Source organism: Girardinichthys multiradiatus, chromosome Y, assembly GCF_021462225.1.
Source record: "Girardinichthys multiradiatus isolate DD_20200921_A chromosome Y, DD_fGirMul_XY1, whole genome shotgun sequence".
Classification (NCBI taxonomy): domain Eukaryota; kingdom Metazoa; phylum Chordata; class Actinopteri; order Cyprinodontiformes; family Goodeidae; genus Girardinichthys; species Girardinichthys multiradiatus.
In genome coordinates this window covers 25360961-25375394 of record NC_061818.1, presented here as the reverse complement: position 1 = coordinate 25375394, position 14434 = coordinate 25360961, and the positions used below count along the sequence as shown (strand labels likewise).

Genomic DNA, 14434 nt, shown 5'->3' with positions numbered 1-14434 from the left:
CTGTATGTCAAAATCATCCGTATTAAGACAATAAAAGACCTGAAATATTTCAGTTAGTGTGCAATGAATCTAAAATATATGAATGTTAAATTTTCATCATGACATTATGAAAAATAATGAACTTTATCACAATATGCTAATATTTTGAGAAGGACCTGTAAACCCCACCAGCAAGTCATCCTCTGAATGGCTAAACAAAATAAAAAAAGAGAGTTTTGAAGTTTTCTAGTAAACGTTAAATGCTACTGATTAACAGATTTCCACAACAGACACTAATGCTATAATGGTCCAAGCAATAATATATATATATATATATATATATATATATATATATATATATAAATGATTATATAAAAATCAATATATTTATTATTTATTTACTAATTTTCATCATGTGTTTCCACTTTTTATCTTCCATAAATATGCATCATTTCATTACAAAATGTTTTTGTTCTCTTATTGAAAAAGGTTAATAGTGTTCAACTGGTTCTAAAACCTGGAAATTCTGTGATTCTTAATTTAACCATAAAATTAATTAATATTATATTGTAGTATTGATGATGAAACTGGATCTGCTGTTGGTTGTTTGGAAGGGTCATGTAGACTCTGTGGCTCTTGACAAATTTTACTGAGTAGGAAATAAGGTCAAAAATGGTTCTTTGAATTGTAGAGGTTGCCAACTTCTGACTTTAACATTTCAATATGGCAACAAAAGTTCCTGTTATATTTACTTTAACCATATGTTCAAATAAGGCACACATCAGCTTCTGCTGGGTCTGAGGGGTGCAGATGGCAGCTGATGCTTAAATTGAGTGCAAGCTTCAACAACCCAAAAGGCTGCTCTCCTTGTGTGCTTGTACGCTAGATGATGCAAAGCCAGAAATGTCATATATCCTGGGGAAAAAAAGATGTGATGTGTGAACATATGAAATCCTGAACATGAATTGTAAGAACTTAATATTTAATCATGGATCTCTGCTTTACAAATTCATCTTATGAGGCATTTTGTGAAACCTTGAACTTTTTCTGCTTAACAGTCTCATTTTTGTAGCCCTTGAATTACTCTTTGTACTAGTAGGAATCATAATGCAGACAGATATTTCATTTCAGACACTTGCTAATGCTGTTGGCTAAAAAATAAATGAGAAAAACCATGAGGAATATGGTTTGACATTATAATTGAACTGAGAATAGAATGGTACCAACCATTTATTCCTTTATTATTAGAGGAATTTCATCACTTCCTTGTGTGATTTTGTTTTGTTTTTTGAAGACTTTGCACATTTACAAACATTCCATCAATGAGGGTCAAATATAATTTATTGCAAGTTATTGGTATGTTTATTTAAAACAGGTCAGGCACATCCAATAAATATAATGCACTACTGTACTGAGTCATAAACAATCCATATTAAACCAAGTTTCATCTCATATGAAGTGTTGATCTGGGCACATGGTTTGCCTCGTGCGTCTTCGTCTTCTCTGTGTTTTTCACCATCAGGGGGCAGCAGTTTGCCATAATAGGGTCAATTGTTCTATTATAGCTCAAACTGCTTCCATAAACAATTAGTTATAACAAAGTGATTCTTCATTTCTGCTTCAACCAACTCTAAAGAGTTTGTCCCTATAAAAGTAGGCTTGTTTTATGCACAAAATACTAAAAATTACCAGTATGCAGCACATCAACATAGTATTAACCTTTTAATAGCCAAATGTACAAAAACGGTTTGAGCTTGACATGCATGCAAAAAACAGTTCTCCAAAATCCCACGTGAAACCCGCACAAGATATCACATCGGAAAAAAAAAAAATTATACAATTTTATATTAAAGCGAAGTGACAACCGCTCAAAATTTATATTCTTTTGAGTATTTCTGCATGGAAAATGTTTGCTTACAAAACCTTCCATATGCAACAACTCAAGAGGTCGAGTCAGACATTGAACACTGATATAACTACTTTATTTAATACAAAATCAGTTTATTAAACTAATGCAAAATTGGGTCTTTTACATTTTTTAAATCAGTGGTGTTATTTGTCAGAAGACTGATTAGAATGTGTGCTTGTTTTCATTGTAATGCTTGAATAAATGTGATCCCTTCCTATTGAAAATGTTTACAAAAATTTTATTCAAAGTGGATTTTTGTCTATTCTGGATTGATTTTACAGCAAAAGCATAGATTGTAACAAATTGGGGGTGCTGTGAGAAAATTTTCAAGTTTCTGAATGCTGCATTCAAAATTTGAATCTCAGTTTAAATAATAAAAAAAACAAAAACTAATTCATTACAGATGAGAAGCACAGAAGGAGAAATATATAAAACAGTAAACTAAACTGAGATTTTTCATTTCAGATGGAGTGTAAGTGGTTGATGAGGAAGTGCTTCAAAAAGGGTTGAAGTGGGCAAAGGTGCAGAGTTTTTCATAACATGCAACCTGACATAATTAACAATAGTTTGCCTCTTACCAGAGCTTCCACACAACAGCTTAAAAAAAAAAAAAAAAAAAAAAAATGTCTACAAGGATTATTGTTTTCTTTTTTGTGTGTGTTGGATTATTTAAACTGCAACCGTCTTCAGATAGTTCCACAGAAGAGGAGTTATGGGTCTTCAATGTCCAGGAAATCCTTTCTGGGTGGTACACTGCCTCTGTACCAGGCGCACGAATCATCGTTCCTCTTAATGCAAGCGTAGTGTTTGGCTTGCTCCCCGTTCACCGTTTTCTCCATCACCCAGTCTGTCCAAAGACACTCTGCTGGGCTGCTGATCATGCAGGGGATGGAGGTGCAGCGGGTGATCTGAGGGTTACAGAAGATGCTGAGGTGAGGAAACCAATTTATGGGAAATAAATATATCTTTTTCTCTCATATTGCAAAGCTACATCTAGATATACTTTAGATTCATCAAAGTTTAGAAACAATGTTTGTACCCTGCAATCACAGCTGGTCTCGTAGCGCTGAATCAGGTTCTTCTTCTGCGTGGCGCTCAGAGTCTCCCACTGCTCAATGAAGTCACACAAGGTGACGTGCATCATCCCAGCCTCCATTTTACCTACGATTTGTAAAATAATATAGGTCAAGCAACTAGATCTGGTCAAAATCATAATATTAGGATTCATTTTGAACAATGTTTTAATTTTTTACAATAAATTGGGAATGAGGCAAAAACACTACCTGTGATGAGGTACTCTTTCTTTCCATTAGTGCCCAGAGTCACTCCACACACTGCTGAGGATGGAGCAGTATAGATTGCATCAATATCCTGAGTGGGACCCTTGAACATCTGGTGATTCAAACAGAAAAAAATCCAAAAACAGATTTATCATCATCAATAATGGTGCTTTTAGTCACAAACAGAACCAAAACAGCTTTCCCCTCATACCTTGATCTGTTTGACGTCATATCGGAACCGTTTGATGGTATTTCCATATACGTCATTGCCACCGTCAACCTCCTGCATTCCAACAACTTTGGCCCTGATTACTAAAACGGACAAAACATAGCAACCCAGATTAAACAGATTTTATTTCAAAGGAGAGAAACCCCCCCCCCCCCCAAAAAAAACAACGTTAGGCTAAATCTGAACAGCATTGTCACTTTACAGCCACACATCAGCACATCAGCAGATGGATCTGCTAAATACAGTGCAATAGTGTTAGGAGCTCACTAGAGCTACAATGGAATGAATGCAACTTTAAAATTGATGTTCACAGACACTCCCACATCTAATCTGACTGAGCTGCTCATGCTCTTTATGTGCAAACCTGGTAGAGACATACACCAAAAGACTTGTGGTTGTGATTGCAATTCAAAGCTGATTTTACAAGGGAATAAACTTAGGAGAAGCTCAATGCATAGGTACATAACACTTTAGATTTTTATTTTTGAAAAATAATGTGGTAGTTTTTGTTAGTCTATAAAAATCTTAAAATGCATTGAGGTTTGTGTTCATGTATGGAGTATAGATACTTTTGCAAAGCACTGTATATTTGAGGGCTCACATGTGCTAACTGCTGAGAAGACAGAAGCACATGAGTGTTTCAGCTGCAGTCCAAGGGAAGAATATGTGCTCCCTGTTTGTAGTTTCTAAGGCCTATGTAGGAGGAAGTCAGTCAGCAGTCTTTGAAAAGCCTGCAGGCCTCTCTGCCAGCCAGCCTCGCCATCTGGAGAGGTGCTGACATGCAAATCTAGCACATATTATTTTATTGTTTTTGCATGTTGCCTCAATGTTTCCCTCATGAGCTCTGAAAAAAAAACCCAAAAAAAAAAAAAAAAAAAAAAAAGCAGCTCAAATTCTCAGGGCACAACATGGCACCGAATACCACTGGATTACCTGCATAATGTATTACTGTAAATTCCTAACACCACAGCAGAAAGAAAGGGCTTACAGTTTACATTTTTAAGAGGAGGAAACCAATGACAGAGTTAATGCTAACCAGATGTTCTCTCTCAAATTCCAGTTTGGTCTTTGCTTTCTCAAGGTGGCAGCTGCAGATTTTGTTGGATAAAAGACTTGCCTACTACTTTACCAAATAAGATCAATTATTTAAACGTCTCCGTCTGTCTCCCCCTCTCAAAAGCCTATTCCAAGGTACCCATTTAATTCCTGGTTTGACAAGAAAATATATATTTTTTTTTAAATCAGTCACAAAATTTTGGAGGTAAACAGTATTCAACAAACTTTTCCTAGCACCGAAATAGTTCTTAAAACATTTCAATGACCTCAGCCATCTTGGTGCTTTTAGACTTGGGTTGCTCTTTTGACACTGTAAGACAATAGAATCATGTTATCATGGCTGGAGCATTACGATGTTTGGTTTTGAGAGAGTTGATCTATACCGTTTGTTTTAATTATAACAGGAGCTTCTCAATTCACAGACATACAGCAGCAGCTCTCACATGTGGATTTCTTTAAGGTTCCATCCTTGGCACAGTCTTGTTTTCATTATACCTTTGTTATCTTTTTAAAATTTAATGTTCCTTTCCACTGTTGTTCAGTGACATCTAAACATTTTGCTTAGTCAAAGATTTGAAGAAATTTAGGTTTTTAATACTACTGTCTTAATCATATCAAGACGTGAATGACTTGCTTTATGAATTTAACTTTAAAGTTTTGGTAACTTTGAGATGCTGGGAAGTTAATCAGTTCCTTTAGTTGCAACTTCTAGCCAAGGTGAAGCTTTGCTTTTCTTTAAAATAGGTATTCAAAGAAAGCAAGAGCCAGTCAGTCATTTTTTACCGCTTATTCCATAGTGGGTCGCGGGGGAGCTGGTGCCTATCTCCAGCAGTCTATGGGCGAGAGGCGGGGTACACCCTGGATAGGTCGCCAGTCCATCACAAGGCAACACACAAACAACCATGCACACACTCATACACCTAAGGGCAATTTAGAGAGACCAATTAACCTAACAGGCATGTCTTTGGACTGTGGGAGGAAGCCAGAGTACCTGGTGAGAACCCACGCATGCACGGGGAGAACATGGAAACTCCATGCAGAAAGACCCCCAGCTGGGAATTGAACCCAGGACCTTCTTGCTGCAAGGCAACAGTGCTACCAACTGCGCCACCGTGCGGCCCAGAAAGCAAGAGCACTTAGGTTAAATAATATGTTTTTAGATGTTAGAGGTGATCCTAATTTCCATTGCTGCTACCAAATTATGGAATAATTTGCCAAAAAACAAACAAACCAAAATCTTAAGACCAAGGAGAAAGTTAAAACAATCTGCGTTTTGTGCTGGTGGATCATAGCTAAATTGTAAGAAGTTTCAAAATACAAAAACGATGAACACGAACAAGTAAAAAACAAAACAATAACCTCATTTAGATTCAAAAATTGTGTTCATCAGTTGATCAAACATTTAGGACCATAGCCTTAAAAAAACAAACAAAAAAACTGCATAAAACTGTCTTTTTAGTCATTTTCCAATTTTTTAATCAGGCATCAATTCTGCCATAACTCCCTGATGGCACAAAGGTTTCCTGTGTGAATGTGGCAAGATTGTTGAGCTGCACAAGCAAGGAGTCCCACAATGCGCCGTTTCTCTAAAAGGATAAACAAAGACAATTTTGAATTTTTTGGAAGATCCCTAGAGTTATATGACCAAAAGGTAGACTCAAAGAAAATGTCACCTGCTGCACCAGGGGATCCAAGGGGCTGTCTGAAGACACAGGCAAGTTCAACATAAATAAAAAAATTTAAAAAAGCCATTTACAGATCCTGACTGCAGTCCAATAAATACAAGAAGGCATCTACAAGAGAATGGCGTGATAGTAGCTGGCTATGTGGGGATGTTACAGCAGGCATCCCTCGTGGCTGAGTGCCTTTGTTTGTATGCCGATGAGTGAGTCAACAGGATCGCACCTGACAAAAGACTTCTTCCAGGACATAAAAGTTCCTCTTTTGGAACCTGCAAGTTCCTCTGATTAAAATTATATTAAAAAAGGTTTAATACTGGAAGGCAGGGAATGTCTACAAAGATTGAAATCAGTTTGTTCCTTGTGGTGAAGTTGGTTTTACGAAGGGCGTTCAATCTCAATGTTCCCACCAGCCTCTTAACAACACTCGTACCCAAAATATCTAATTATTGATGTGATAACCAACAATGGTGTGGCTAATCACTTTTGGTACCATTTAGAAAATGTTCAGAGGCTATAAACTTTCGATCAGGGGATGAAGAGCCTGTTTGAGTTTAAAAGTCATATTCAATTATTCACCTACCATTTGTTTTGTCTCCTGCCTCTGTTCTTTTGCTGTTGCATTTTGAAGCTCAACCTACAACCTGGTTATGATCAAGCAGTTCAAAATATGAATACATACAACTTTTTCACCAGTCTTGAGGATTTTAATAAGAAAGGTATAAGATTTTCAATGGCTAGAAGTTTATAAAAGGGTCCATTTAAAAAGACTCACCCTTAATCTTTGGCTTAAAAATGTTCAATTCATTGTTGAATGTTTTACTAAATTACTTACTTTTGTTTACTATTGCATCACCGTTTCTGGTTTTATTGTAATAATGTGAATATCTTTTGGAATTTTGAGTTTTTGTTTCCAGTAGACACAAACAGAGTGGTGAAAGAAACATTGCAAATGTAAACATTTCATGTTTATGTGGAGAAAACTGCATTTTGAAGCATCACGGTCAGAAAACATGCAACCCATCACTCATTGGAACCCATGCTAAATAGGTGCTGAGAAACTCTTGAAGTTTTTTGCCGAAGCAGGGGATTACTGGTTAATCCTCTTTTGATCAAATGTGCAGGATTATAGGATCACTGCTGGTAAAGTAAAGTAGGGCGACTGTAAAAGGCCAAAAAGCATGGGGCTAATGGGAATAAAAGACATACCACTCTAAATATCTGTGGGCTGAAACTAATAAATCTATGATAAATTTAATTCTGTTGTAGTGGGTTGGAAGCCATGTTAAACTGTATAAAAACACACACTAGCCTCTTATTTGAATGGGAAATTTTTCTAATCAATAATTTATCATGTTTAAAAAAAAAAAAAAAAGATTTATATTAAAACAAAAAATTCATTTTAGCTTTTAAGTATTTATTGACCTCTCCTGTTTAAGTAGTGATTTCACAGCAAAAATATGAATCAACCTCATAATATTTGGAGTTTTAAGGAGGGGGAGTATCCAAGAGCCCTGGGCATGCCACCTTATCAGAAGAACGGAAACATCTTACTTTGGTCCGGATCTTGTTGCATCACGTCTTACAATCCCAGCACACGGCTTTTTTCCAACTCAAGGGTCACCCTGTTGCTGAGACCTGGGGGCTAACATATTTCACCCAGGTTGTACATTAAAGTGTAGACAAAAGAACAAGCCAAAAAAGCCAAAAGAATGGCTAGGTCAGCCTCGTCTTCCTTTGTGGTTCTATATTCTGTTTCTTTCTTGCACTCTTTCAGTGTCACCATTTGTGTGGGTTTTTTTCCCCCACACCAAAATTATTCTTTGTGCCAAAACAGTATAAAATATCTGTAGCAATGTTACTCTCATTTGAGATGCTTTTCATTTAAGCTTATCAACATGTCATCTTCCAGAGAGACAGACTTATTTTTATATTATATTTAACATTTCCTAGGAGTAACCATGAATAAATTATGGATTATGTAACATAGGGGTGCAAATAACGATTTTGCCAATTGATTAATCCGTCGACAATTTTTTTGATTAATATTCAAAAGGTGCTGCTTCCCCCCCCCCCTTAAAAACAGAATTTGAACCAGGTGAAGCTAAAGCTATGCCACTGGAGGAGTTCTGATAGAACATATTTACAGACAAAAGGCCCCCCCCCCCCTCATCTAAAATGCAAAATGTAGATATTTTTTGCACAATTTCCTAATTACTGCTCCAAGTGGGTTGTTCTTGCAATAAATATTGTGTTTTAGATTCTATATACTCCAGTTAAAGATTATTCCAATACTAAATTTGCTGATTATTTCTATAGTCGATTAATCCAAATAATTGTTTCTTCCCCAATAATCTTTCCAGACATAATATTGCACATCATTCCAGTTTATCAGCAAGGAAAAATAAATAGATGGATTTTAAAAAAAAAGGACTATTTCACATGTATGGGCAAACATCCAAATGCACAACTTTTGATCATAACAGCATTGAAAGCTCTTAAAAACATTTATATCTTGAAGAGTTTGGGACATTGTCAGAGATAAGAGGTTAAACTGACCAGATCTAAAGATCTTGGTGAAGACATTTTGAAAGCCTTAAATTAAGTGTGTAAAAGGTCATATCTGAGGGTTTCATAGACACTACACCATAAACTGAAATATACAGGAACAAAAAATAAAACAAAAAAACCTTCAAGGACACATTCCTATCAACTATGTAAAAATACCACCAGTTTAACCAATGTTATCATCCAGTCATTCATATTCCCATCCCACTTTATTTTAGGTACCCAGTGGGTGGGTGGGGAGAAAACCCACACAGGCACGGGAAGAACCTGCATGCATAAAAAGGTCAACCTTTGTTTTGGAGTGACAATGCAAACCATCACACCACTGTTTCGCCCAGAATAAGCATCGAAATCTACAACAGCGTTTATATCATGACTTCCATTCCACGTAATTTGTGTTTTTTTGTTCGAGTTGATTTGGTTTTCTTTACTGGTATACAATTTATACACAGCTATCCTCAGCTGTGATGATTACTAAAAGAGGCTGACAAAGCCCTTTAGATGGCCACAAGGCTTACAAAACTGGGAACTGAAGGAAGCGGTGAATCTTCCAGTTACTCAAACAATAAACATAACCTTTTGCAAAACATTATTTTGGTCATGGGAGAGGATTAAAAATAAAAAAATTTAAAAGGCGAAAAAAGCAACATGCATGTCATTTAATTGCATCTGCTTTCCTCCGAGAGGCCACAAAGGCAGAACAAAAACTAAAGAGATTCTCAGTTTCTGCAGCTTTTTAGATCATTGTGGAAACAAAAAACAAAACAAAAAAAAAAGAAAACCCCACATGGCTATAACTTTTTTTTTTTTTTTAAACACTTGAATCACTCTGCAAAATTAAGTTTGAGTGTTTATTTTAAAATAATAAAAAAAATAAAAATCACGACAGAGACTGAAGACTACACACTTAGAACTGCACCTGCTGGAGGAATCAGACTACAGGATTTATCAAACTAATAAAAGCTAGCTGAACAACATTGTTAGTAGGTTTCAGAATTCAGTGTTGGCCTTAATCTTAAAGTGTCATTTTAACCTTAATGGACAACAATATAATGTTTGGACTAGGTTGCCTAAACAAGAATTTATGATGAATAACTTGATTCCAACTGGAAAATATTTTATCCATACATGTTGATTCTTTAGAACTAAATGAAATTCCACATACATTTCATGGTAAAGTGATTTCATGCTGGAAGGGAAGCATGGAAAGCTTTTTCCAAGACATGTTTTCTGTAGGATAGAATAACTTGAATTTGGACTCAGGGCTGCGTGACTTGAATGGTCTTTTGCATGTACAGACCACCATTAAAGTAAAAGAAAAACACACCAAGCATAATGAATCTCTGAACTGTACTTAAAAAAAAAAAAAAAAAGTTGTTAACAAGTAAATCACACTTGTAATTTTGAGGCTGAGATTCTCCACAAGTTTCCTGAATAAATGCATCCAGTGTTTTATTGCAGGACATACTGGAGATTCGAGCAGCTGTAGTGAGAGGGTAAGAAAGAAAGGAAAGACCTGGTTTCAGTGTCAGCACTGTTTGCACAGCTTGAAGGGCTGCGGTGTTTATCTAGGAAGTCAAATTTAGGCCAGTTCTCCTTTCAAGGTCTCAAATTACTCACTTTTCTTGAATAAAAAGCAGCACAGATGATCTGTATACAAATTTGAAATGAAGTGCAGGAGTCCATGATGAGGACACCATATGGTCCCTAAACATTCTTCTGCCTCAGGCAAAAAGCCAGGGGATGAATTTTCATTAGTGGTAGAAATGCTTTGGTACATGCTTTGATATAAGATAAACAGACATCAGGCTTTCTGAAGCCCACATTTAGTTCGCTGTAATTGTGAGAGAAATAAGACATGCTCCAATAAAAGCTTATAAAAAGAGACTACTGGATTAGTGGTTTTTGCCACTGCAATAGCTCCGCTTACAGTGAACCACTGATTAAATCTTCCTCCAAAAGAAGAAATGTTGTCATTTCCAGTTCTCCATTTTTAAGATCTTCTATTGGTGAACTACATATGCAGGACTCTGAGCAATTAGTGGCAGACACTGTGTTTCCCTACATCTGGGCAAATTAGGAAATACAAGAGATTCAGTAAATTTGCATCCCACCAAGCATACCAATTCTATACAAATATATAATTTCACCTTCTCACAAATGTTCTAAAGCTCAGACAGCAGATCATTATTCTGATCATGGAAAAAACAAAGTTTGCAGTTAGTTCTGCCAGTTTAAATAAAATTTAAAAAAACTGACGATCTTCCAGTGATGCAGCAAAACAAAGTCTTGTCTCGTTTGGGATGCAGCTAAAACCATTTGAGTTCACCCAGACTCTTTAAAATTGGTCTAATATAATGCCAAATCCCAATTACAGTGAATTATCATACATGGCAGAACAGGGGGAAGAATGTATAACTATTTTAGCCAGAGACTTGGAGCTCCCAGACACCTTTGTTTAGAATATATTTCTCAGGGTCTATCCATGGTGCTGAAGCCTCAGCGGAGGTGTCAGTTTCAGAGTCGTGTCAGGACCTGACTTCAGAGACTGATTCAGTGAATCACTCAGGACGTTCAGGTGACTATCAGCACCTTGGTTTAGTCAGGGCCCCACACTGTCTGGGTTGGGAAAAAAAAACAAAAAAAAAACAATGCGACTTGTATCTGGAATATTCTGTTACCGCCACAAACCTTTTTTCAAAATTGCCATTTTATGCAATAGACCAACACAATAATGCACAACTGTGATATGAAGGGAAAATGACACAGGTTCCTCAAAGTGTTGGATCTCTGTAATGACTTTTCCCCAATTCCTCTTTGCTAAATAACTTTGGCTCGGTCAGATTAAACATGGACAATCTGAACATTAATTTCCAAGTCTTGCCACACCTTAATTGGATTCAGGTCTGTACCTAAAACATGTGAAAATGCTTTGAACTAAACCATTAGGGTTGTTGTCCTGCTGAAGAGTTAACCTCGCCCCCGTTTTTTGGCCTGTAACAAGTTCCCTTTCAGGGTTTCCCTGCATTTAGCTCCATCCATCTTTCCAACCTTTACCAATTTACAAGTGGTTGCGGAAGAACGGTATGCCCACAGCATGATGCTTCCACCACCCTGTTTCACAGTGGTGTCTTCAGTGTGATGTGCAGTGTTTTCCACTATACATAACCTTTTACACATTTGTCAAAAATATTTAGTGTTGGTTTCATCTGATTAAAGCGCCTTCTTCATTCAAAGACCTGCACAAACTTTGTACTTTAATGCAGTGGTTCTTAGTCCTGGTCTTCAGGACTCAGTCCTTCCTGTTTTCAATGCGTCTCTGCTCCTGATTCACCTGAATTAGATGATTGCATTACCAGAAGGATGTTATTGACCTATTCATTTAGGTCAGGTGTATGGCAGCAGGCAACATTTGGATCACAGAGCACCTTCCATCTGATCCTTCCCATGTCCCCTACATAGATTAAAGAAATGACTCTTCTAAAAGACCAGGTTTGTGAAGTGCATGGGTTAAGATCGCTCTATTCAGATTCTTACACTTGAGATGTGGATCACTGCAACTCCCCCAGAGTTACCATTGGCCTCTTTGCTACCTCAATGCCTTCATTTAAGGGATATCAGAATAAAGGGGGGTTAATACACCTGCACACTACAACTGCAGATATTGGTAAAATTGTTTTTAAAACATGCATCATTTATCTTCCACTTTACCACTATGTGCTATTTTATGTGAGTCTGTCAGATAAAATCCTAATAAAAACATACTGGAGTTTGTTGTTGAAGAGTGACAAAACAAGGATAAGCCTAAGGGGTATGAAACTGTAAAACTGCAACCAGAGCAGATACAAAAAAAAAAATAAATACATTTAAAAAAAAAAGAGTCTATACTGTAAGTCAAGGGCAACGACATAAGAGTTTGAGTGTGTTCCTTTAAATGATTAAAAATAACTAACTGTAGTCCTTTAGACATCCATCTACTCTCCAAACCAGATTTGTCCTGATCAGAAGAAAAAAAAAAAAAAAAAAAGGTGGGGGAGGGAGGGGGTGTTCAGGTAGCTAGGCTGATGCCTGTAATTAGAGATGTTGGGTTTTTCCCACTGTAAATGTTATCCAGCATGGGCAAAACAACAATTTCACACACTGTGGAACATTCACAAAGTGATGCAACCATGCAAAGCAGCAAAATCATTTTCATCCAACATTCTGCAAATTATTCACGCACTTGGTGTAGCAAAAACTAGGCCTTAATCCAACGACAGAGTTGACAAATAATGCCCTTTTCCCAGCTGTCTGATCTAAACGGAAAAAAAAAAAAAAAAAAACTAGAAGAAAACTCCAGCCTTTCATTGGTTGTAAACTGTTTTTAAAAAAAAAAAGTGATTTCTTCAATCTCCAGAGCCTAGGAATGCCATGGCTGAGGAAAATGTCTAAATGAGTTCCCTTCTGTATAAATGCCACACACCCAGGCTGCTGCAGAGTTAAAAAAAAAAAAAAAAGGGGGGGGGGGGCTCAGCAAACCCTAACTTAAATAGCAGCACAAGCTGGTCCCTGTTAGCTCAAGGTATTCCTTAAAGTGGTGTTCTGCAGAAGGCAAAATGTTTACTCCCCCTTTTGGAAAAAAAAAAAAAATGTCCAAGGAGGAATCTATTTAAATCTTTATGTAGGAATAGAATACCTATGGCAAAAACTACAACATACTGATAACATGTTTTCTGGAGATTGACTGCATTTATTTTAGCTTTATCTTAAAGCATATGGTTTTAATGAAAAGAAGATAGAGTGCAATAACTGCAACTGCAAGATTCAGGAATATCAACAGATGATTATAGGGGGAAAAAGGAGAAGGGACACGGAAAGAAGGAAACCCTACATTTTATTCAGCAGATAGATTGCTAATACGTTTTCCACATACCATACGCATTTTATGTGCAACATAAACAAATGCAACATTTCATAGACAGCTTGATAAATTATTTGCCAAAAAATGAACTTACCAACGTCTGAGTTGCAGAATGCCTGTTGAGGATGCGCAGGGGAGCAGCTGCAGGCTTCTGCCATTTCTTCAACACGCCACAGAAACAGGATCGCCAGAGCGACTAAACAGCTGTTCATCGTGCAGCTCATCTTTAAAAACTTCTAACTTACAAAGGTGGCTAGAAGGAGGAGGTTGGGAAGAGTACTCTGTGAAGGTTACAGACTAAAGAAGTAGAGTGATCCCCAGCTTTCAGTGAGGAACAGACGGTGCAGCTGTCAAAATACGAGACGGTCTGGAGGAGAGTAGAGGATCTTTTCAACTGCAAAGGCGATCACCCTCGATCTCCGTCTGTTTTCCACCACAGAGAGAAGGCGAGTTTTATGTGCTGGCATCAGGCTCCGCCTCTTGTTCAGGGCGACGAGCTGAGAGGTCAGGAACTCCCAACTTTTCACATGTGAGGAGAAACTCCGTCAGCCCCGACCTGACACACGTGTGTTGCATCAAGGAACCGGATAATTAAGTCACACTCCGGCGTCCGATTGTCTCTATTTTTTTATGAAAAGCTGCATTTCTTAAATCTATGTTTTCTTGAACTAAACTTGACCTATGTCTCCTAGATGATTGCCAAATTGTCAAAATTCTTTATAATCATAATAATAATAATATATTTCTGGGCCGTGCATGTTTTGACAATTACATATTCTCATCAAAAACCAGAAATGGAAATCAAGCACACAATTTTTAAAATTTTTTTTGAAA

General features: G+C 37.0%; 1 protein-coding gene across 1 annotated transcript; it reads right to left on the bottom strand.

The window, feature by feature from the left end:
- Positions 1-1688: 1688 nt before the first annotated feature.
- Positions 1689-14150, bottom strand: LOC124863864 (metalloproteinase inhibitor 2-like). The gene is made up of 5 exons (XM_047358396.1): positions 13695-14150; positions 3380-3480; positions 3172-3280; positions 2928-3049; positions 1689-2796 (listed from the first exon to the last, which is right to left on the bottom strand). The coding sequence occupies exons 1-5, from the start codon at positions 13822-13824 to the stop codon at positions 2599-2601; spliced, it is 660 nt and encodes a 219-aa protein (XP_047214352.1). The 5' UTR covers positions 13825-14150; the 3' UTR covers positions 1689-2598.
- Between the last annotated feature and the right edge of the window lie 284 nt (positions 14151-14434).